Here is a 24,425-nt window from a genome sequence, read left to right as displayed (position 1 = left end):
AGTTTTCTTGGCAGGGATACTGGAGCGGCTTGCCGGTTCCTGCTCCAGGTGGATCACGTTTGGTCAAAATTCTCCACTAGGACCTGTCCATCTTGGGTGGCCCTGCACGGCATAGCTCATAGCTTCTCTGAGTTATTCAAGCCCCTTCGCCACAGCAAGGGCAGTGATCCATGAAGGAGAGTCCCATGGACTTGAGACTGCCATGGACTGCAAGAAGATCAAACCTATCCATTCTGAAGGAAATCAGCCTTCAGCTCACTGGAAGGACAGATCCTGAAGCTGTGGCTCCAATACTTTGGCCACCTCATGAGAAGAGAAGACTCCCTGGAAAAGACCCTGATGTTGGGAAAGATGGAGGGCACAAGGAGAAGGGGACCACAGAGGATGAGATGGTGGGACAGTGTTCTCGAAGCTACCAGCATGAGTTTGACCAAACTCTGGGAGGCAGTGGAAGACAGGAGTGCCTGGCGTGCTCTGGTCCACGGGGTGACGAAGAGTCGGGCACGACTAAACGACAAGTTTAGCTTATGTCAGGAACAATTTCTTGTACAAATGACTAAAGAAGTAAACATTAGCAAAGCAAATGTATTTGCTAACTTAGTTGGATTCCCCACCTCCCACCCCAGTACGTGAACACTACTTGCTTTTAAAACAACTGCTGCTCTACAGACTCATTTAGAGGAAGGCTAAGAGTTTAAGGAAGATAAGAGCTTCATCAAGCGGTATAATATTAACCGCATCAACTACCTGCTTCCTAAATCTGAGACAGAACCAATCATCAGTGGTTTGGGGTTTCAAAAATCCATAGGACTTTCAGGAAGCGAAACCAACAGCTTCAAGAGAAATGGCAGGTGTTTCTTTTTTTAACAGCAGGCTTAAATTCCAGTGGGACTTGTACTGTTTTATCATGACTTCAAATGCTGTTTTAATGTGCTTTCCAGCTTTTCCTCCTTGACATAGGCAAAGTTCCTGCTCAAATCTTCAACAGCTGCATAAGAGCAACTATGCACAGGATAGCAGTTCTGTTATAAAGTCTTAGAATCACAGGGACAATCCTAGAATTCATACTGCCCTGTGCATGATTCTGCTTCCAGCTCCAATGGAAGAACTACCTTTTTCTCCTAATGGACAAAGTGGCATCACATGGTCAAACGTTCTATCTATATATTTCATCAAACCTATTCGAGAAGACTCCCTGGAAAAGACCCTGATGTTGGGAAAGATGGAGGGCACAAGGAGAAGGGGATGACAGAGGATGACGAGATGGTTGGACAGTGTTCTCAAAGCTACCAGCATGAGTTTGACCAAACTGCGGGAGGCAGTGGAAGACAGGAGTGCCTGGCGTGCTCTGGTCCATGGGGTCACAAAGAGGCGGACACGACTAAATGACTAAACAACAACAACAACATTCCTTTTAAGAGCATGCAAGCTTTCGAGTTACAGAAACACCCTGGCTTAAGAGAAAAATAATGTTCTCTAATTGTTAACTGGCAAACTCACACCAGACGAACGCTCACTAAAAAGGCATCTGTCTTGTATCTTTTACTCTCTAGGACCTATTGCTTCATATATGTATTTTCATACCTGCACTGGTGTAACATGATTCAACGTTCTACAAGAAATGGTACCACACAAACCTTTATTGTGCTGACTCCCCTTGGCGATGAGCCTCAGCACTCAGTGTGCACAATTTTGTGCTAGGGTTTTAGAAGCCTCTTGTTCTGCCTGCTTCTCTCATTCTGTCCCTATAACCTGCTTTTTGTCCAAATTATACTTGGGCAGGGACACAACATGAGGTGACTACAGCACCATGTATTGCTGTAGTGGTGTGACACCAGCCTAAGACTGGCCTGGCAAACTACACAGCGAGCAAACCGCTCAAATAACGAGAAGGAAAAGATTTATAATCCTGAAAAACACAGTCTTGATCTTATTACCATGTCAACGGAACTGTTACTGCTTAGGACAATTTTTGTATTTAATGGAATTTCCAGTTTAACAGTTTCTGGACATTAATAATGAACTTAACATACCTTAACTCTGCTGAGATCAGCAGCAACACTCCGACTAGCAGAAAATATGAGGGGTGGCCAACATTTTCTTCTTTTAGGAAGGATGAACAGGAAAAGCTCACTGCTAGTAGCTGCATTCCACAGCAATTCGGGCTCTTAGCAAAAGTGTATTTGTTACATATTTTAGACGCTCCTCCCTGCAGCAAACCAAAAGCCTCACACATCACTTACAAGCTAGAATTTTAGTGGTTTTTTTGGCAGAAAACTCAAGCAGTTCAGCCTAATGGTACATATTTGTTATGGAAAATTTGAGCCCGGACAGTCAATTTCTGGGCAACTGAAAAGAGTGCCTTATAATGGAAAGATTGGAGCACTTTGAACTGGCATGTTTGCGGCCCAAACTAAAACAAATACTTGCTTCACCTTTTAGAGATATTTCAACCTCAAGTGTCTTCAGACAATCAAGACTTTAAAAAAGTGTGCATCTAGTCACAGACTGCACCATAGGTGGGATTCTTTTGGAGACCATACTATTTTCCCTCAAGCATTTTAAGGTATTATTTCAAAAGTTTAGAGTTTTAGGGAGACACAGTTGCAAGGGACTCCAGCAATCATTTAGTTCCTAAGACGGGCTATCCCATACCTAAAGCACTCTAAAGGTAAAGGTAAAGGGACACCTGACCATAAGGTCCAGTTGTGGACGACTGGGGTTGCAGCGCTCATCTCGCTTTATTGGCCGAGGGAGCCGGCGTACAGCTTCCAGGTCATGTGGCCAGCATGACAAAGCTGCTTCTGGTGAATCAGAGCAGCGCATGGAAATGCCGTTTACCTTCCCGCCGGAGCGGTACCTATTTATCTACTTGCACTTTGACGTGCTTTCGAACTGCTAGGTTGGCAGGAGCAGGGGCCAAGCAATGGGAGCTCACCCCGTCGTGGGGATTCGAACCGCCAACCCTCTGCTCGGCATGTCCTAGGCTCTGTGGTTTAACCCACAGCACCACCTGCGTCCCTAAGGCACTCTAGCAAGCTCCTATCCAACTTTATCATTTCAGAATAAGAGACCTTTGTGTGGGTGACATGCACACCATCAGAGGAATTGCTGCAATCATACATACCTCTGAAGTGTCATAAAATGATCTCAAGACAAATATTTATAATACAATTTTAAAAACCCACAAAAATTACAGTAGATCACGAGATAGCATGGAAAACGTTTTCCTTAACTGTCACCTGGTGGCAAAGCTAGCATTTGAGGGTCAACACAGAAGGTGCTTGGTGAATCTCTACTGCAAGAGCAGTCCCCAAGACCGGGCCAGCCACACGGAAGGCTCAGTTTCATGTTGATGTCAAATGAGCCTCATTCACTGGGGACAATCAGTGATGCTCCTACAGGTGATTTCAGTGATAGAGCTGTTCTGGGTTCTGGTGGTGCCTAAGGCAACCCAGACCTAAGTCGCTCAGGGCTTTGTAAGTGAACACAAGGACACTGAAGCTGCCTTGACAGCAGATTGACAGCCAGTGCAGATGTTTGAACAACTGAAAATCTAGGGACAGTAAAAAGCAATAGGTGTTGTTCTTTTCTAAAATTTCCTCTGCTTGGTAAAATGTTAAGCCACAAAAAAAAGCACCCAAGATGGTCTTTTTTAACCGATTTATAGGTATAGATAAATAGCATACCCATTTTCAGTCTCTTTTGTTCCATCCACCATCTCTCTCTCCCTCCCTCCCTGCCTCTCTCTCATGCAGCCTTGAAGAGCTATCCTGTCTGTTGACCAAGCCATTTCCCTTCTCTCTAAATCCACTAGGGAGAATCTGTTTCACTCAGATGTTTTACACCGTGTCCAGTACTGATCAGAGTCTGCAATGCTAGCAAAGCTGTATTACCGGATATTTCTCACCTTTCAAAACATGTTTCTAGCCCTATCTTTAATCCTGATAGCTGCTCTGTCTTTCACCGGAGAACACTTCCGGAATATCATTCTGATCTGGAATCTGTTAACTTACAAACTAACATTAGGGGCAGATCAATGAGGAGGCAAATGGGGTGTTTGCTCCAGGCTTCTAGGCAAGCAAGCAGCCAAGCCAAGGACAGCCTCTCCCCTAATTGTTTCAGACAGATCCTGGAGACCAAATACAATATTTTGCCTCTTAGGAGAAAAGAGATATACGAAAGATGGGTAGGGATGTGGTAGCAATAGTGGTGAGGACACATTATAAAAGGCTAAGGTTTCCTTTGGACCCCCAAAGTCTAGAAATGACCTGTTTGACAAATCACATGGGTCTTTTTGAAAGGCATGCCACAAGACTGATGCAATCACCCGGTTATCAGCAATCTGCTCTCATATCCAGGGCAGGGTGTTTCAGACGGGCTTCCTTCAACATTCAGTAACGCAAAGAACAACAAAACTGCCTTTGTGAAATCAATGTCAAAACCGTTGCGAGAAATAACCATGAACTCCTACCGGATGGGCTGCATTTTAAACAGATAAGATAGACAGATAGATAGATAGATGCAGGGCACTGTAAAAGTAGTTAATAAATTCTGAAATCTACGCATCGGGGAGAAATGAAAGAATACGTTATGCCACCAAGCTGTGACTGAGTAAGGGAACAGGGGCTGTCACAGCAGAGGCTAAAGAGAAGAAATGAAATGGAGAAGATGACACGTGTGTGTGTGTGTGTGTGTGTGTGTGTGTTTTAAACACCCCTTTGGGAAAGAGGAAATATATAACCCATTGAAGATTTATAGTGAATCTATTTTATTTATTTTTAAATAATTTGTTTTATGTACCACCAAATCCCAGGGGCTTGTGAAAAGGACTGCAGTATGTATTACACAGTTTAAAAACCTGAGCTGACAGACAAATGAGTTCAGGGCACGCTCCTCTGCCCCTCCTTTTCTTGATTTAACCCTCCCTCTAAATAAAGCAATTAAAATTAGAAAATTAATTACTGTACGTTAGTGAAATGCAAGCAAGGCATGTGGGGGATTTCCAGGTTATTATCTTTCTTTCTTTTTACTGTATGTCACATATACAGCTATCTCCCTGTTGCACAAAATTCCAATGAGAAATGAGCTGCTGGCTCTCCAGGAACAAGTTCCTTCCCTTCAGGACAAGCTCGCTAACCCAGAAAAGATGAGAAGCAGAGAGATTGCTGGATGAGGCCTTTTAACAGGAGGGGAGTGAGGAACTGGGGCTTATCTCACAGCCAGCCAGCACTAAAACCACACACAGACTAAGCCCACAACAAAAATAAAACTATTTGGTTAATGCTTTCTTTTGGATTGCATGAATGTCCCAAGGGAATGAAGTACTATGAACTTGCTCATCGTCTTTTGATTTAGAGACAGAGGAAGATTTGAACAGTACAGAGAGGAAAGAGGAAGCATCTGACTGGGGAAACACCACCACAATTTGAAGAGTTCACAGTATGTAAAAATGCAAAGAATTCCTTGAGACAGCTCGCCTCTTACTCTTTAGCCACCAGAAGCCAACAAACCACCATTTTTCTTTTTAGATGTTATGAAGCTTTAACTCTACAGTGCTTTAACTTTGCAGCCTCCTTCCACCTTGGCACATCTCAAAGGAGCTGGTTCCAACATTCTGCAGTCAGATCTTGTTCACCTTTCATCTAGTACCAAACAGAACCCAGCTCTCCGAAGTACTGCTCGTCTTACTAAAGGTTAAGGCATGATTCTGGAAGCACACACAGATGGGACTGGCTGGTGTCAGTTCTCATTTTCTTGAGGGCAGGGCTTTGGAAAAGGCAAAAAGGTCCTTTGTGGCACTGTATTTTAAGGGAGGGAGGGAGGCAGGGTTGTAGAACAAGGAGGGGGACACTGAACTTTCAGCACATGTTGGGCTGCACCAAAAAGTACACATGAAGATGGCCTTTCTTTTTCCCCTGTTTTGCAAATGCATCCACACCTAAACTCACCTCCCTTCTTACTCACCCTCAAGGCTGGCTCCCTAAGCAAATGAATTCAATTCCACCCATGTCAAAGAAACGAAACACCCAAAGCACACAAAAAGTAACCACTATAACTAGGAAACATTTAAGCCTGCATTTTTCCATCACTCGATGAAGCCGCTCAAAATCATTCCAGATTAAAAGGCCCATGTGCCCCAAAAGCAGCTCTAACAAGCCTCTGTGGGGAAAGAACTTGCCAGCTTGGATACCAAGACGGCCTCTTCCTATACTTGTTGCAACATCTGGGCACATGCAGTATATTCAAGGAGCCCGGAATTCCAGTATTTAGAAACTATTGCGCAGCAAACACCCCAAAGGAACCTGCCTGACCAAGCTGAGACTACCTCACAGTCTGTCTGTAAGCTGCCCTCTGTCTAGAATGCACAAAGAACCTGCAGCTTAAGGTTCCCGCTCCCCCGGGGGGGGGGGCAGCATTGCGCATTACCCCTAAAATGCCACAAACAAAAGCAGAGAGATAAATCAACAGGGAACGGAAGGAAGACAGGGGATTTTGCAAGCTGCCAAACAGAAAGGAAGAGGAGCAAATCGGGCCACCTCTCTAAGATACAGTGGTACCTCTGGATGCGAATAGGATCCGTTCCGGAGCCCTGTTCGCATCCTGAAGTGAATGCAACCCGCGTCCGCACATCGCGATTTGCCGCTTCTGCGCGTGACACCATTTTGACTGTCTGCTCATGCACGAGCGGCAAAACCTGGAAGTAACACGCTCTGTTACTTCCGGGTCGCCGTGGAGCGCAACCCGAAAATACTCATCCTGAAGCTACTTGAACCCGAGGTATGACTGTATCTCAAAAGGTCTGGGCTATACTTCTCGTTTTTTAAAAAAATTGAAACATGATTAATAGTACATACTTTGGGGAGGGGGGCTATAAGACTATGTAGAAGATCTGACTTGTGACGCTACCTGTTAAGTTCACAATAATGGTTCCCCACGCCCCAGATTTGATGGTAATTTCGTCAATCAAAGTCTCTAAACAGCTCCATGTTATGCAGACCATCGCAGTTTCTTTTTGTCACTTTCTTCAACACAAGCATTGGGTTGTAACCAGTTCTGCATGAGCCAAGCCCTGCTAAGACAACAGGACTTTCCTCTCCTCTCCCCTGCTGCCTCCCACACGTCACCCCAAATCTGCTCCAGAGGGTCACCCCATCTGGAGAGGGTAAGCCCCTCTGCGCAAGCAGAAGTTGGTTCCACTGGCGCCACAGCAACATTGGATACAACCTATTGTCTGAAATGTGATTTATGAGGCCAACAGCATAATTCACCAAAACAACTGTAAATCCGGGATTTTATGCACAGCTAAGTATAAAGACTCACATTTAGTGAACATATAATTATGTATTTTTCTAGCTTTCAATCAAAAAAAAAATTCAAAAAAGACTCACGTGAGATACTATTTCTAGCATGTTTCAAAACCTTGTGGAGACAGTTCTTCTGTACAGGGCCTGCTTTAACATATTCTTGGGTGGGTGTGGGGAGAAATACTTAAGCAAACATTTTCCAGGAAAATATAATTAATAAGCTTATTTGCTTTGGACACCTGCCATATGCAAAGCCTTTTCTATGATATCTCTCAAGTCGATACACTGCAACACACATACACAGTTTCTGCTTGGGAGTTCAGAAGTAGTGCTGGTATTTTATGCCTGTGCTAAACAAAATTTACTGTTTTTATTTTTTCAAGGTTTAGATAGAAGGCAGTTCTCTCCCTACTGCAACCCGAATTGGGTTATCCAAGTAAAACAGAGCTAAAAATACTAGCTGAGTCCCATTCCACACCGATTATGACGGTGCTTTCTTTACCAGTGAAAACTGCAGGAGTGTTAGGGCAGCTGTTATAGCAGCACTTGACTTTTATTGTTTATTTAAAATAAATAAAATAAAATAAAAAAGAAGTGTGCATGAACATGAAAGCTCATACCAATAACTAACTTAGTTGGTCTCTAAGGTGCTACTGGAAGGAATTTTATTTTATTTTATTTTATTTTGTTTTGTTTCGACTATGGCAGACCAACGCGGCTACCTACCTGTAACTATTGTTTATTGGGACCTTGCTCTTCTTTCAAGGATTCCAGGGCAATGCACACAGTCCTCCGATTGACAACAACCCTGTGCAGTAGGTTAGGCTGAGATATATATGGAGTTTTATGGATAAGCCAAGACCTGAAGCCTGATCTCTCTGGCTGAAGTCCAACACTCTCTAGTCATATCACACCATCACTTTTAATGTATTTATTAATCACAGCTACATGCAGCCCCATAACCAGAACTCTCTAGGCAGTTCTCTGACCACTATCGGAGCTGCGAAGTCCTCTGCCTGGAACATTTGCAGAAACAAAAGACTACCCTGGATTCATGAGACCTGCATCTGAAGGATATTGTGATTGTGTATTCTAGGGTCTCATTTGTAGCTCACTGTAATGAGAAAGGAGGCATTCCACACACACACACACATGAACACACAATGATGTCACAGGATCCATTTTCCTTCCAAGAGGTGAGCAGCAGATTTTACACACACAAAATCTTCACCTTCCAAGAATACGGAAGCAGAAGACATGAGGTCCTTATACTCTAGACCAATAAGTAAGGTAAAGGTAAAGGGAGCCCTGACAGTTAAGTCCAGTCGTGAACAACTCTGGGGTTGCGCTGCTCATCTCGCTTTACTGGCCAAGGGAGCCAGCATTTGTCCACAGACAGCTTCCGGGTCACGTGGCCAGCAGGACTAAGCCGCTTCTGGCGAACCAGAGCAGCGCACGGAAATGCCGTTTACCTTCCCGCTGGAGCAGTACCTATTTATCTACTTGCACTTTTTGGCATGCTTTCAAACTGGTAGCTTGGCAGGAGCAGGGACCGAGCAACGACTCTGGGGTTGTGGCGCTCATCTCGCTTTATTGGCCAAGGGAGCCAGCGTACAGCTTCCGGGTCATGTGGCCAGCATGACTAGGCTGCTTCTGGCAAACCAGAGCAGTGCACGGAAATGCCATTTACCTTCCCGCTGGAGCAGTACCTATTTATCTACTTGCACTTTGACGTGCTTTCGAACTGGTAGGTTGGCAGGAGCAGGGACCGAGCAACGGGAGCTCACCCCATCGCGGGAATTCAAACCGCCGACCTTCTGATTGACAAGCCCTAGGCTCAGTGGTTTAGACCACAGCACCACCCACGTCCCTGGACCAGTAAATACTGTACATCAAATGGAGAAATAATGCCCAGTTGACATCCAAGGGAGAATAATTCCGTAGGGTTTAGGAGGCTGGGTCCGACCAGAGGCAGCCGTCATTGTCTTGGCACAGCTGCAACGTCCCCTCAGATTCTGTTTTAACCTTTAGCAGCAATCAAGGACACATTTCCAAGATTTCCAGTGCAACTGTGAAAACTGAGATGTTCAGGACATTGCAGAAGACAATAGATCCCGCAGCCTAGGCCTGAGTGCAACAATGCAGATTCTTATACCACCCCACCCCAGGAATGAAGCCTGTACTGCGTTTAACCTCCCCCAACAGTTTCGGAAAATGATACAAGAATGGAATAGCAAGCTTTCAAGGAAAATCACAACCCATCTGTACAATGGGAAGGTCACAGCAATGGCAGATGCATCAACAGAAGCAACTCCTCAGAAAACCTCAAGTCAGCAGCAATTAACGTGTACAATCTCTGAACTGGATCCGTTCCAGCAAAACAAGTCAGGCATCAAACAAGCACACTGTCAAACAGATCAGTGGGCAGCTGCCCCTCCGATAGGAAAGAACCGCAGCACAAATTCCTGGACTTGGAAAAAATAATCTGACAAAGAGATAGAACGTGCAAAATCGCAGTTGCAGTACAAGAGAAACACCGAGGTTAGAATCAAATAATTGTAATTAAATGGTGCAAAACCATCTTGAAATAATGTCAGAGATTTTCATTTAGCAAAAACGGCGCTAACAGCACTTTGGGGCTGCACATGGAGGAATTAAGTAGCAGGGGCCGCAGAGGGCTAAACATTCTGCTTCTTCTCCCTTCTCCTGCCCCAGTGCTGGTCCTTCAGTCAAAATTAGCAGCCCTCCCATGGATCCTTTCGTAACAAAGGAAAAACATGCTGTGCCACATCTGTTTTGTTCCCAAGTTCCGAAGTTTGGGACAGTACAAGGTGTTCTTGATTGTGCACTGGAGATTGCACAAATCTGAAATGGAAGCAGCGTCCCGAAAGAGGGGAGAGTCCGGACCCCGTGGTCTTCAAGGTCTGAGTGGATGCAAGAGCGACCCTGGGAGCATATGGCAAAGAGTTTATCTCCCAAGAACTGAAGTGACCAGGTAAAGCAAGATACAAGATTAAGTATTCCTAGAGGTACCGTATTTTTCGCTCTATAAGACGCACCAGACCACAAGACGCACCTACTTTTTGGAGGAGGAAAACAAGAAAAAAAATATTCTGAATCTCAGAAGCCAGAACAGCAAGAGGGATCGCTGCGAAGTGAAAGCAGCAATCCCTCTTGCTGTTCTGGCTTCTGGGATAGCTGCGCAGCCTGCATTTGCTCCATAAGACGCACACACATTTCCCCTTACAGTGGTGCCTCGCAAGACGAAAAGAATCCGTTCCGTGAGTCTCTTCGTCTTGCGGTTTCTTCGTCTTGCGAAGCAAGCCCATTAGCGGCTTAGCGGATTAGCGCTATTAGCGGCTTAGCGGATCAGCTGATAAGCGGCTTAGCGGCTTAGCGGCTTAGCTGATAAGCGGCTTAGCTGCTTAGCGGATCAGCTGTTAAGCGGCTTAGCGGATCAGCTGATAAGCGGCTTAGCGATCAGCTGTTAAGCGGCTTAGCGGATCAGCTGATAAGCGGCTTAGCAGATCAGCTGTTAAGCGGCTTAGCGGATCAGCTGATAAGCGGCTTAGCGATCAGCTGTTAAGCGGCTTAGCGGCTTGGGAAAAAGGGGGGGGAGGGAAAAAACCCTGCAGGAACTCGCAAGACATTTTCGTCTTGCGAAGCAAGCCCATAGGAAATTCGTTTTGCGAAGCACCTCCAAAACGGAAAACCCTTTCGTCTAGCGGGTTTTCCGTCTTGCGAGGCATTCGTCTTGCGGTGCACCACTGTACTTTTTAGGAGGGAAAAAGTGATTCTTATAGAGCAAAAACTACGGTATCTCTTACTGATCACTAAGAATTTCCCTCCCCTTCTCTGATGGCTAGTTTTGTACATCTTCATCGAACAGTTTCCATGCCCGTTGCTTCCTTCTTTGCCCTCCTGGCTCATATGAACAAATGATGCTGCCGTAGACCAATGCAGACCACCTACTCTTGCTGGCTATAGCTCCGTCAGGTGGAGACTTCGCCCATATTCTTTTAATCAAGAGATGCCACAAACTGCACCTGGGTTCTTCTGCATACAAAGCATTCACTTTGCCATTGACCTCCCAGCAACATTTAGATTTACAGTGGTACCTTGGTTTGAGAACAGCTTAGTTTATGAACAACTTGGACTAAGAACGTTGCAAACCCGGAAGTAGGTGTTTTGGTTTCTGAACTTTGTCTTGGAAGCAGAACATGTTCTGCTTCCTGTTGAGTGTGTTCCATTTGTAAATTGAGTCCCCCACTGCTATGGGAAAGCACACCTTGGTTTAAGAACACTTTGGTTTCAGAACGGACTTCTGGAACGGATTAAGTTCTTAAACCAAGGTACCACTGTATTGGGAAAAGTTGCATTTTGGAAATTTAGCTGAATTTCTGCATTCTAAGTGTAAGGGTGGGGCATTTCTGCATAAAGTACAAGCAACATTACTGTCAAGGTTCAGGACCACACCACATCAAAGACCACCTCTCCCCATATGAACCAACCTAGACCTGGCAATCATCACCTGAGGCCTTTCTTCATGTGCCCCCTACACGAGAGGTCTGGAGAGTGGCAACACAATAACAGGCCTTTTCTGCAGTGGCTCCTTGTTTGGGAAATGCTTTCCCCATGAAAGATCGCCTGGCACCTTCATTATAGACCCGTTAGGCACTAGACCAGGCGTAGGCAACCTAAGGCCTGGGGGCCGGATGCGGCCCAATCGCCTTCTTAATCCGGCCTGTGGACGGTCGGGGAATCAGCGTGTTTTTACATGAGCAGAATGTGTCTGTTTATTTAAAATGCATCTCTGGGTTATTTGTGGGGCCTGCCTGGTGTTTTTGCATGAGTGGAATGTGTGCTTTTATTTAAAATGCATCTCTGGGTTATTTGTGGGGCATAGGAATTCGTTCATTTTTTCTTCAAAATATAGTCCGGCCCACCATATGGTCTGAGGGACGGTGGACCGGCCCACGGCTGAAAAAGGTTGTGACCTAGATGAAAACATTCCTCTTCCCTCAGGCCTTTGGCTAATCAAACAATCTATAGCCTTTTAAACAGTGTGTGGGGAAGGGTTATTTTTTTGCTTGTTGTTGTGTGTTTTTGTGTTTTTATATTGTAAACTGCCCTGTGATCCTTGAAGGAAAGGTAGCATAGAAGTTTAATAAATAAATAAATGTCTACTCCCAAAGAAATTCTCTGAAGACTCAAATATTGCCGCTGGTCATATGATGCTAGACAAATTGCTCATTGGAAATCAGATATGCTCAAGTATTTGGTGCCGAGGTTATAAAATTATTTGTATGAAACTTAAGAAGACAAGCACAGGCTAGAATAAAAACAACAACACGTCAGCTTAGCTATGATTTAAGGATATTGCAAATCAAAGTGCCTTGAAAGCTCATCCTGGGCTTCAAATTACTAATCCGACCAGATCACTGGATTTTCTTCTTCTTTTTTGGTCCAGCACATTTGTATTCCAAATATGTATGACAGAACTAAAATTACATCATGCTCTGCTGTGCCAAAGTGGTGTGTGTGTGAGAGAGAGAGGGGGGGGGGAAGAGAAAACGTAAATAATTTAAGAAATTAAGAGGCATGGAGGGTCTCCAGGAAAAGTGACATTAAATTGATTTTTGGATCATCCTCCCAGACTGTATTAATAATTAAAACGGCATTTTGAAAAGCACACTGCACAGTTGTCTCTCTGGGGATTTAAGAGTGCCCATCTCAGTTCTCATATTTCACCCTCAAGACAAAGTCCAAGCAACGGCTCCTGCACAGGCACCACCAAAATGCACACAGGGGCTCACAATAAGGTCTGTGCGCAGAAGGGTAGTCATTAGTGACGCCACTGAGATTTGAGCTTCTGGGGTAGCGGGGAAGGCAGGCAGCAGGCTTTGTCCTAAACCCAGTATAGTGCCTGTTTCACAAATGCAGAAGCTCAATAGTGATGAGGAGGCAAAAGTCTCCGAAATCTTCTAAGACTGTATTGCCCCAGCTGGTAAAAATCATAGAATTGTAGAGCTGGAAGTGATGATGATAATAATAATAATAATATATTTATACCCCGCCTATCTGGCTGGGTTTCCCCAGCCACTCTGGGCAGCTTCCAACAAAATATTAAAATACAATCATCTATTAAACGTTAAAAGCTTCCCTAAACAGGGCTGCCTTCAGATGTCTTCTAAAAGTCTGGTAGTTGTTCTTCTCTTTGACATCTGGTGGGAGGGCATTCCACAGGGCGGGTGCCACTACCGAGAAGGCCCTCTTCCTGGTTCCCTGTAACCTGGCTTCTTGCAGGGAGGGAACCGCCAGAAGGCCCTCGGAGCTGCACCGTAGTGTCCGGGCTGAACGATGGGGGTGGAGATGCTCTTTCAGGTATACTGGACCGAGGCTGTTTAGGGCTTTCAAGGTCAGCACCCACCACCCACTGGCAATGCAGGAAGCTTTCTGCCCCACGTGGGGCTCGAAGCCATAGCCCTGAGATTAAGCGTCTCATGCTCTACCAACTGTGCTATCCCAGTTTACGTGCTGCTGGGAAAAAACTGCAGAATAATAGGAATAATAAAAATAATAAAATTGTATTTATATTCCGCCCTCCCCAGCCAAAGCTGGGCTCAGAGCGGCTAACAACAATAAAAGTAACACAGAAGGATTGTGTATGCAGTCAAGGCCCTGTGCCACTTTAAATCGACTCCTCCCTGGCTCCGTTCAAATGCAGTCTGGACCTAAGTGACCAAGTGCAGCTATTCATCGAACCTTTTCCGTGTCAGGTTTTGCAGTCCGGTGATCCATCTAGCCTCCAGCTCCAGAAGGCGGCTATCGTTCTCTACTAGCGGGTAGGGAAACCAAAAGCAGAATACATTCATTTAGCCCTGCATGCCTTGGCTCTATGGATTTTTCTTGCAATGTTGTTGCTTCTCTATCGCCAGATGAACTGCTATTTAGTTAACAGCAGACTGGTCAGGGACAAACTTTGTTCCCCAAACTAAACCCCTACCAGCCAAATACATTACGAAGATCCTGCAAAACTTTTCTCATTCTGATCTATCATTGTTCCACAAATAAGCCATAGGTAAAGGTAAAGGAACCCCTGACCATTAGGTCCAGTCGTGGCCGACTCTGGGGTTGCGGCGCTCATCTCGCTTTATTGGCCGTGGGAGCCAGCGTACAGCTTCCAGGTCATGTGGCCAGCATGACTAAGCCGCTTCTGGCGAACCAGAGCAGCGCACGGAAACACCGTTTAGCTTCCCGCCAGAGCGGTCCCTATTTATCTATTTGCACTTTGACGTGCTTTCGAACTGCTACGTTAGCAGGAGCAGGGACCGAGCAATGGGAGCTCACCCTGTTGCGGGGATTCGAACCGGTGACCTTCTGATCGGCAAGTCCTAGGCTCTGTGGTTTAACCCTCTGAAAAGCCATACATTGCTTCAAAGCCTGCTATTACTACTGCACAGGGGTGGGGATGTAATAGATGCTGCAGACTGTGGAGAATCTCCAGACTGTTTACGAAAGATCAGTTCAAATCTACCACCGGACAGCTGATGACTGGGGACAGGGTAGAAAAAGCTCAGTCATTTAACACCATTTTACAGACATACATTAAAAACCAGACTGAGATTTTTAAAAATGCTGTTTGTGTGCGCTCAAAAGGTTTGAGCATGCCCAGTGGAGTGCCCTCTCTTGGTGGGGCATTCATGCCATTCAGAACACAGCGCCTTTGGGACACCACTCAGAATTCAAAAGCATGGTAAAGGGGTAACCACAAGTCCAAAGGCTCTCTGAACAAGCAGAACTAATTCCCTGGTTCTTTAGATCCAGGCTGCAGAATACTCAGTGTGCACCAATTCAACTTTCAGCAATGCTGGCTCAATTCAGATGTTAACACCAAACCCACATGCACTAATCATAGGTTTAGGACCCAAATCACGGTTTGAGCTTTCAAATGCACACTATCCAAAAGTGACTTGGAGGGGTTTACCCACTTTTACCGACTATCTTCTCAGCACCAACAATGGCCTATAAAATCCAGCTATGATTTCCAGTGCTGGTTTACGGCTGACCATAAACCAAACTATCAATTCAAACATCATACTCTGACTTCAGTAACAATTACAGGCACGGTCTGATAAATGAACTGACCCATTTTCTCTACTCATAATCTAGGGGGTTTGTAACTTGACAGTGTTTAGACATAGTTACAGCTTTATTTGGCTGGTATTACACAGTAAGGAAGCATAGAAATATTTCTGAATCTTCCAAAATCTTAAGACACAGCATGAACTTAAGCACAAAGCAATAGCGCTCTTATATTATTACAACACTGTATCATATAACAGAATCTATAATACAGAGATGGGAAATAAATTATTTGACTTAATTTTATCTGCCATTACCTTCATAATATTTACTAAGTCTGTCTGATAGTAGCGATCTTGGTGTGCATTCGCGGCTGCTAAAGTGAGAAGGTAGTCATTCCTCGCGTGAGTAGCTTTGGAATTACACTCAGACCGTCGTGCTTTTAACTATATCAATAAAACAAAATTAGTTGGTAAGCAAATGATGAGCAATGATTAAGACATGAAAGTTCAACATTGTGAAGCAATAAGAGGATGAAGTTTAACAGCCCAGCATATCTTTCCAATGATACCTGCTGCAATTCTTTATGGACTAGAATAGGTATCTAATTAGTTCCACAATTTTGAAATAAAAAAGCAGGGTACAAATATATAATACTAGTCATTTATGAGCTAAGTATTGAGGGTTCGAAACACTTCGTGTATGTTCTTTTACTAATAACCCCACAGAACAGATCATTATCCCCACAATATAAACGAAAGGCTAAGCTTGTGACATAGTGGGTAATTTAATGTCACCGGTGGGTAATTTAATGTCACTGGGGCAACAATGCATCACACTATCCCTAAATGACTCTAGTAAGGAACATAAATAATATATTTTATGAAGGTTGCATAAATGCTGCATAACAACCAGAAGAATTGCCTGCCACTCCTATAATCTGAGATGGAATCTGAGTCTTTGCCCTTTTGCCTTCTGCAAATTGTGTATTACAGAATGTTCTCAGTGCAAAAAAACATTGTCCTGCCATAAGCAGACTAGCTGGGCTGGCAAAGTAGCTACAGGAGACACTTTGCCGTACACAATGAGGTAAGCAAAACAAGACCATATTAAATATAATCAGGCAAACAGGCTAGCTGGCCAAAGCCAAGAGCTCTGCTAAAACCCTGCTTGCTAAACCCAGCAGGTGGGAAGGGTTTGGCACTGGGCAGTATTTCCTCCTCTGGGAAGAGGCCAGAGTTGCACTTGTGGCAGAGATGGAAAAAGTTCTCACAGATTATAGACAGCTATATCTTGATGCCGATGAGAAATGCTTAAGAACTTCAAATTCCTGGGATGTTCTGAATGGATTCTAATGCATTGTTACACCTGCAACTAGAAAACAAGCCCGCCCTGGTCACAGTTTGGCCAGTTTAATGAGGCTCTGCTTTATGGATTTATGCTTTATATCCCTAGAATTATACTGCGCAACACTCACCTTTACACTTGCTTTCTGTAAACTTATCCTTGACTGAAAAAGACTAAGTTTAGACCTGTGAACGAAAGTAAGAGAATCGATCAGCAGATGTCTAGAACAGGCATTACATTTAGAAAGCAGCTCATCTGGAGATGATATGGATCCAATATGGATGTAACATAGACACAGCACTGGAGAAAATGGAGACAACTCTTTCCTAGCGACTGGATTTGATTCTAAAGGTGACCAGCAGAGTGCCTGTTTACAGGCTTGAATTACATCACTAATATTCAAGCAGGATGCATTACATAAAGCTATTTTAAACACATTTAGACGCAGGAATTGTAGACACGTCGTTACATACTTGGCCTCAATATCGGCCTTTTCACGGACAGCGTGAGCCATCTGCTCTGTTTCGAAGTACTTCTTCTTGCCCTTAGCTAAATCTTTGACCGTCTCTTGCAATTCGGCCTGGATTCTGGTCAGCTGCTCCACACACTGAACAAAAAAGAACACACAAAAGAGGAAAAACTATTATTGCTATCATCATCAAAGTAGAACAGTCGCTGCTACTGTATCCCTAATTCAAAACAACAACAACAAAACCTTCCATTCTGAACATATTGACACAGAGTATTCGTATTCTGTACATGCTGCTGCAAGCTGACATTGTCTACTATGGGAACATTGCAAACTGTAACCGCAGCCAGTGCAAACTGTTATACTTGGGAAGATGACGTAGGCAAAAAGGTTTAACAGCTGCTCAGCACAGAGCAAGTGATTGTGCTGCCAAAGTATTACTCCATGGGAGCGTGGCCATAGGATGCTGTAATGGCCACTGGGATAAATGGTTTTTTAAGGAGCACTGGAGAGAAGGTGGTCTACTGATCACCGCCAGCTATAATAGCCAGAAATACGACTCCATTTTCAGGGACCGCACACACTGGGGGATGAGTTTCTCCATCAAACATTATTTGAGATCATCCCTGGAGAACCAGGTAGGGCACAGTCTGTGGAGACAGACTGTTGGTTTACCTTGGATTCCTGCATATGTGTGACTAGGTTACCTTGCCTCTCAGTAAGTTCACCTCAAAGAATGGCTCTTACTCCAGAACATAAATCTTCCCAAGGCAAATTCTCATATAAGAGTTATTTTTGTGACGTGCTGATTTTTGAGTGTTACAGATGCTACATGGCATGCAGTGTGTGTGTTACAGACAGTAGCTCTCCCTGCATAACACACACACACACACACACACACACACACACACACACACAGAAATGTGCGCTTAAGTCACGTTTGGAACTCCCAAGAGAGGCATTCAGCTACCATTTGCAGTCTCTCCAGATCTATGACAATGGTCTCCAAATTTTCATTGATCTTTCTTGGAAAAATTACAACACCAATTTGCAGAATGCAAGCGAAGCAACAAATAGATGCCATTTCTTGTGACCTCACCGTTGCGGATACAGGGAACAAGTACAATAATTAATTTCGGATCTGCTATTTATATGAGAATGTCTTTTGATAAATCGGAAGAGGAGGAGGGCCTAGGAGAGCTGTCTACCAGCTTCGGCTGATGTGCCAGTTACAGTCTTTGCCGGACAAGGACGGCAATATTAACCTTGAGATTGACCACTGCAATGTGCTCTCTGGGGAGTTTTGCTTCAGGGTAGTCCAGAAACTGCAGGGAATGCAGAACTCAGCGGATAGGTTACTACATGGTGCAGCCTACCAGAAGCCTGTCCTCATACAACCACACTGGCTGCCAGTATATTACCAGGCCAGGTTGAAGCACAAGGTGCTAATTAGCTAGAGGCTTGTTTATGTGAGGGAGCACCTTGTCCTGTACCCTTGAGATCTACACATCAGGCCCTCCTGGTTGTTCTGTCACCTGCATCTGAACATCCTGCAGCCTCCTTGCTGTGACACTCAGCCTTTGGCATTCCTTTCCCCCTGAAGCATGACAAGCGCCCATCTCAACTGTGTTCTGACATCTGTTACAGACCTATCTTTCTGTTTTTAGATTTCTCTACTGCGCTCGTTTCTTTACTGTGATGTTCCCTGTTGTTGTTTTAATATACCGTATTTTTCGCTCTATAAGACGCACCAGACCATAAGACGCACCTAGTTTTTGGAGGAGGAAAACAAGAAAAAAAATATTCTGAATCTCAGAAGCCAGAACAGCAAGAGGGATCGCTGCGCAGTGAAAGCAGCAATCCCCTTGCTGTTCTGGCTTCTGGGATAGCTGCGCAGCCTGCATTCACTCCATAAGACGCACACACATTTCCCCTTACTTTTTAGGAGGGAAAAAGTGAGTCTTATAGAGCAAAAAATACGGTACACTGTTTTAATACATTCCGTAAACCATCCTGGAATTTGATAATTAAGGGCAGCATGTAAATATTTTAAACCAACCAACATAAAGAAAGAAGTGGGTAGGGTGAGCCGGGATACAAAAACCTTTGGTTAAGGCAACTCATACTTCTATACTGATGCGCACAGGGCTTAAAACGGACCTGTCCAACACATGTAAATTAAGTGCTGCATTCTTTAAGAAGCTGCTGCGCTGGTGCACAAGTACACCCAAGATTTAGGACTAAAAAGTCCTGACAATAACGGATTGGCATAACAAGCTACAAGAATTTGCTGAAATGGCGCCGTTGACAAATAGCCTGAGAGGCAATTCAAAACAAAAATTTATGGAAAAGTGGGATAGATATAAGATTTATGTTCAAAACTACAGTAAAGGTTCACTATCTATGCTAGCATTTGATTGACGCTGGAGAGAGACTGAGTTGAGAAATAAGACCAAGGGTACATATTGATATAGGAATGTATTAGATAAAATGTAAAGAAATGTACCATAATAAGAGTACAGTCATTTGTAAAAAAGGAATATACAACGGGATAGACAGGAAGTCCAAAGTGTTGGTGCATATATGATTTTTGGAATAGCTTTTTGTCTTTGTGTTTTTTCTTTAGGTATATAAACTTTGTAAATAAACTTTGTATACATGCTGAAAATTATATTATAATAAGCCTTGTAATGTAATATGATAATGTTTACTGATGTAACATAAGAATGTTAATAAATAAATAAAACTAAAAAAAGAAAGAAAAAAATAGGACTAAAACACACAATACACACAAATGCTTTTGAACAAAACCCAGACAGCTGCTTATTTGGGAGGATGTGACTTGAACTGAAACAAAGAGGGATGATAAGCTTCTCCCAGTTGCTGCTTTTCAACTGCATTTACACACACGTGCACAAGTTCAGGACATGATTATTCTTCCACACACGCATCTAGAACCTAGCAGAGGCGAGAAGCAGCTTTAGGGGTGATTTGAAGGAGAAAAGCAGAGACTGGAGGAAGAATTAAATACAGTGGTGCCCCGCAAGACGAACGCCTCGCAAAACGAAAAACTCGCAAGACGAAAGAGTTTTCCGTTTTGGAGGTGCTTCGCAAAACGAATTTCCCTATGGGCTTGCTTCGCAAGAAGAAAGCCCATAGGGAAATGTCAGGGAACTGCCATCTGAGGAGCAGGAGGTGAAAGGGCTCACAGAGGGTGAGAGAGACCATTCAGCTGAGGAGGGAACCAGCAGGGGGAGAGGAGGAGGAGTTCCAAGGGAAAGTGAGTCGGAGGGAGGGCTCAGAGACACTTCCAGCGAAAATAGTGGGGAGGTTTCAGGACCTCCCATAGGGACACCTACTCCTCGCCGGAAACTGTCACGCCGAGAGTCCAGAAGACGCGTTTCCGTTAAGGAGCTTTTATGCTGGAAGAAGTTCCGTAAACGCCCACTGTCCGATTCTACAAGCGACTGATGGAGCCATGCTTAAGGAGCTCCGTCACAGACAGAGGTTTGTGGACTTAGCCAAACTCTGAGGGACTAGGATTTTACGCACAAGCGGCTCACCATCCCATCACAGCAATCAGACAGTCCCTGAAAGCAGCTTGTGCAGAGAGGCATCATGAGCAACCCAGCCGGAGCCGGGGGAGCAGGAGGAGCTGGAGAGGGTCCAAGCCTGGAAGAAAGGTACAGGGTGTTGGAAGTCCAGCTAGCGCTGCAAACGGCGAGGCTAGAGGAAAGGAGGGCGCCGGATGCAGAAAAGGCAAAAGGCGCTACACTAGCAAGAAAGATGCCAGGATTGGTGCAGAAGTTTGGGGGGGACCCCAGGAACTATCAAGCCTTTAGGACAGAGATGCAGTATGCTCTCGAGCTGCAGTTTGACGACTTTCCCGACGAGGCATCGCGAGTGGCGTTTGTGATTGGCCATCTCGAAGGAGGGGCGAGAGACTGGGTTAGACCCCTGATGGCAGGGAATAGTGAAATGCTGAAGGACACGAGGAAGTTTTTTCGCGCCATGGATTTGATGTTTTCCAGCGAGATTGAACAGGGACTGGTGCGCAGACAATTGATGGCTTGTAAACAGGGTAGCCGATCGGTTCGTGAGTACTGGACTGAGTTTACAATGTTGATACATAAATTGGGGTGGGACCTATCGGCGGAACCCATTCAAATGCTTTTTGAAGAGGGGCTTTCTTCGGCGGTGAAAGACGAACTTTCCGGGGCGCCCAGGGCGGAGTCTATGGACCAGCTGACCAAATCAGCGCTGACCATTGGAGCGCGCCAGGAGGCAAGAGCCTTGGAGAAGCGGGAGGGGAAAGGAGAGCGTTGGAGGGATTTCCGCATTCCAGAGATTCCGGAGCCAAATTTCCCGCCAGGAGAGCCGATGGAAGTTGGAACAGCGCGCGCGCGCGCAGTTTCAAATCCCAGTGAAGGGAGGAAGAAGGAGGGAAAGAGCACCAAGAAATGTTATCTCTGCCAGCAGCCAGGTCACTTTGCCAGAGCCTGCCCGCAAAGAAAGGAATGGCAAGGGATGGCGGGAGCTGTTGGGGGGAAGGAGGAGGGAGTCCAGGAGCCAGTAAAAGCCAACGCCTGGCTGCCACCGTCAGGGCACCGCAGCCAGGCCAAGGAGCAGTAAAAGTGCCCACTCCGGAACCTCCAAGACCAGCCCTGGTAATAGAGGTGTTGCTAGAGCTGGCAAACGGATACCCACTAAAGACAAAGGCGCTGTTGGACTCAGGCAGCTCCTGTAATTTTATGAGTAAGGAGTTTGCAGCTGAACACCAGATACAGATACTCCCTTTAAGCAACCCCCTGCAGGTGACCACGATCGATGGGAGGGAGCTGTTGGGAGGAGAAGTTAGCCTACAGACCGTCCCAATGGTTATGAGGGTGGCCAGGCACACCGAAAGGATAGCGTTCAATGTGGCCACCCTGGGAGGGGCTCCCGTTATTTTGGGAATGAGCTGGCTAGCGTTGCATGATCCGCTAGTGGGCTGGCATCAGAGAGTGGTTTCCTTTGGGTCAGCACATTGCCTGGAACACTGCAGAGAGGGAAAGGTGCCAGAAGGGGCAAAAGCCTTTCTAGCAGGGACGGAAGTGGCGGACAAAGGGAAGGTGCCCAAACAATACGCTGACCTGAGCAAGGTCTTCAGCGAAAGGGAAGCAGATAAACTACCACCGCATAGAGCCTTTGACTGCCAAATCAACCTGGTCCCTGGGGCCCAGCTCCCCGTGGGCAAGCTGTACGCCATGTCAGACAGGGAAATGCAGGAGTTAAGGGAGTTTATTGATAAAAACCTGAAGAGGGGCTTCATCAGAGAGTCCAGAGCGGTGGGGGGGAGCCCAGTGTTTTTTGTGGACAAAAAAAGCACGGATAAACCCAGGCTTGTAGTGGACTTTAGAGCCTTAAATGCAGTGTCAGAACCAGTGGCTTTCCCCATGCCCAGAATTGATGACATTTTGACCAGGGTGAGGAAGGGAAAGATATTCACGAAACTGGACCTGAGAGGGGCATACAACCTGATACGAATAAGGAAAGGGGATGAATGGAAAACCACCATGTTCACCCCTTTGGGGGCTTTTGAATATTTAGTTATGCCATTCGGATTACAATCAGGCTCCGCATGTTTTCAATCGTTCATGAACCATGTCCTGGGACCTCTGCTCTACAAGAATTGTGTGGCCTTCCTCGATGACGTGCTGATATATTCAGAGAATGAGGAGCAGCATGTAAAGGATGTCAGGGAAGTGCTGAGCCAACTGCAAGCAAACCAGCTGTGGGTGAAATTGGAGAAGTGTCAGTTTCACACCAAGGAGGTGGAATTCCTGGGGTACCGCTTATCAGACAAGGGATTAGCCATGGATCCAGGCAAGGTCCAGGCGGTGCTGGAATGGAAGACACCGAAAACGAAAAAGGATGTGCAAAGGTTCTTAGGGTTTGGGAACTTTTACCGTAAATTCATCAAGAACTTTGCCCACTTAACGGCTCCCATCAAGGACTGTCTAAGCAGCAAGAAGAAATTCGTTTGGACGGCGGAGGCGGAGCAAGCATTTGAGGAATTGAAAAGGGCATTCGCTTCGGAAGAACAGCTCCTGCATGTGGATTTACAAAAACCCATGAGAGTGGAAACTGATGCCTCAGACCGGGCGGTGGGGGCGGTGCTGCTTCAGCCGGGGAGCAATAAGTCGGAATGGAGACCGTGTGCCTTCTTTTCGCGTAAGCTGAACAAATCCGAGAGGAACTACACCGTATATGACCGAGAACTACTCGCCATTCACGAAGCGTTCCGGAGATGGAGACATTTACTAATTGGCGCACAGCATAAGGTGCAAGTGTGCACGGACCACAAGAATTTAGAGTATTGGAGAACGGCACGAGTGCTCAACCAACGACAAGTGAGGTGGGCCCAGGAGTTCTCCAAATTCCATTTTGAAATTTGCTATGTGCCAGGTCCAGAAAATAGGGACGCGGGTGGCGCTGTGGGTAAAAGCCTCAGCGCCTAGGGCTTGCCGATCGAAAGGTCGGCGGTTCGAATCCCCGCGGCGGGGTGCGCTCCCGCTGCTCGGTCCCAGCGCCTGCCAACCTAGCAGTTCGAAAGCACCCCCGGGTGCAAGTAGATAAATAGGGACCGCTTACCAGCGGGAAGGTAAACGGCGTTCCGTGTGCTGCGCTGGCTCGCCAGATGCAGCTTGTCACGCTGGCCACGTGACCCGGAAGTGTCTGCGGACAGCGCTGGCCCCCGGCCTCTTGAGTGAGATGGGCGCACAACCCCAGAGTCTGTCAAGACTGGCCCGTACGGGCAGGGGTACCTTTACCTTTACCTTTAGGTCCAGAAAACATCAGAGCGGACGCTCTCTCACGCAAACCTGAATATTTGGAGGGGGAGGGAGCGCCTGAAGAGAGACATATTATCCCAGAGGACCGCTGGGTGTGTGGGGCGGCCTGGGTGGGGCAAAGGGAACTGGTAGAGGGAACGGTAAATGATGAATACGCCCAGGATAAGCTCAGAGGTTTAAGGAGAGAGGGAGAAGACCCCGGAGGTTTTGAAGAAAGAAACGGGGCATTGTATTACAAAGGGGCACTATATATACCCGAAGGGGAATTGAGGGGAAGAGTACTCAAACAGCTGCACGACAACCCCACAGCGGGGCATTTTGGGCAACACAAGACCATGTGGTTGGTGACCAGGGAGTTTTGGTGGCCCAAGGTGAGGGAGGATG

General features: G+C 45.8%; 1 protein-coding gene across 4 annotated transcripts in view; it reads right to left on the bottom strand.

Moving 5' to 3' along the window:
* Nucleotides 1-24,425, bottom strand: part of FCHSD2 (FCH and double SH3 domains 2) — a 376,100-nt gene that overhangs the window by 271,778 nt on the left and 79,897 nt on the right. For all 4 annotated transcript variants that reach the window (XM_053385391.1, XM_053385392.1, XM_053385393.1 and 1 more), the window contains exons 6-8: nucleotides 17,213-17,346; nucleotides 16,870-16,924; nucleotides 15,710-15,838 (exon numbers count right to left, since the gene is read on the bottom strand). In XM_053385391.1, the coding sequence (XP_053241366.1) occupies nucleotides 15,710-15,838; nucleotides 16,870-16,924; nucleotides 17,213-17,346 (318 nt within the window). The remainder of the gene's footprint in view (nucleotides 1-15,709; nucleotides 15,839-16,869; nucleotides 16,925-17,212; nucleotides 17,347-24,425) is intronic.

The sequence above is a fragment of the Podarcis raffonei genome, chromosome 4, assembly GCF_027172205.1.
Source record: "Podarcis raffonei isolate rPodRaf1 chromosome 4, rPodRaf1.pri, whole genome shotgun sequence".
Lineage (NCBI taxonomy): Eukaryota > Metazoa > Chordata > Lepidosauria > Squamata > Lacertidae > Podarcis > Podarcis raffonei.
Note: the sequence above shows the minus strand (reverse complement) of the source record. Positions and strands in the feature narration are given on the sequence as shown.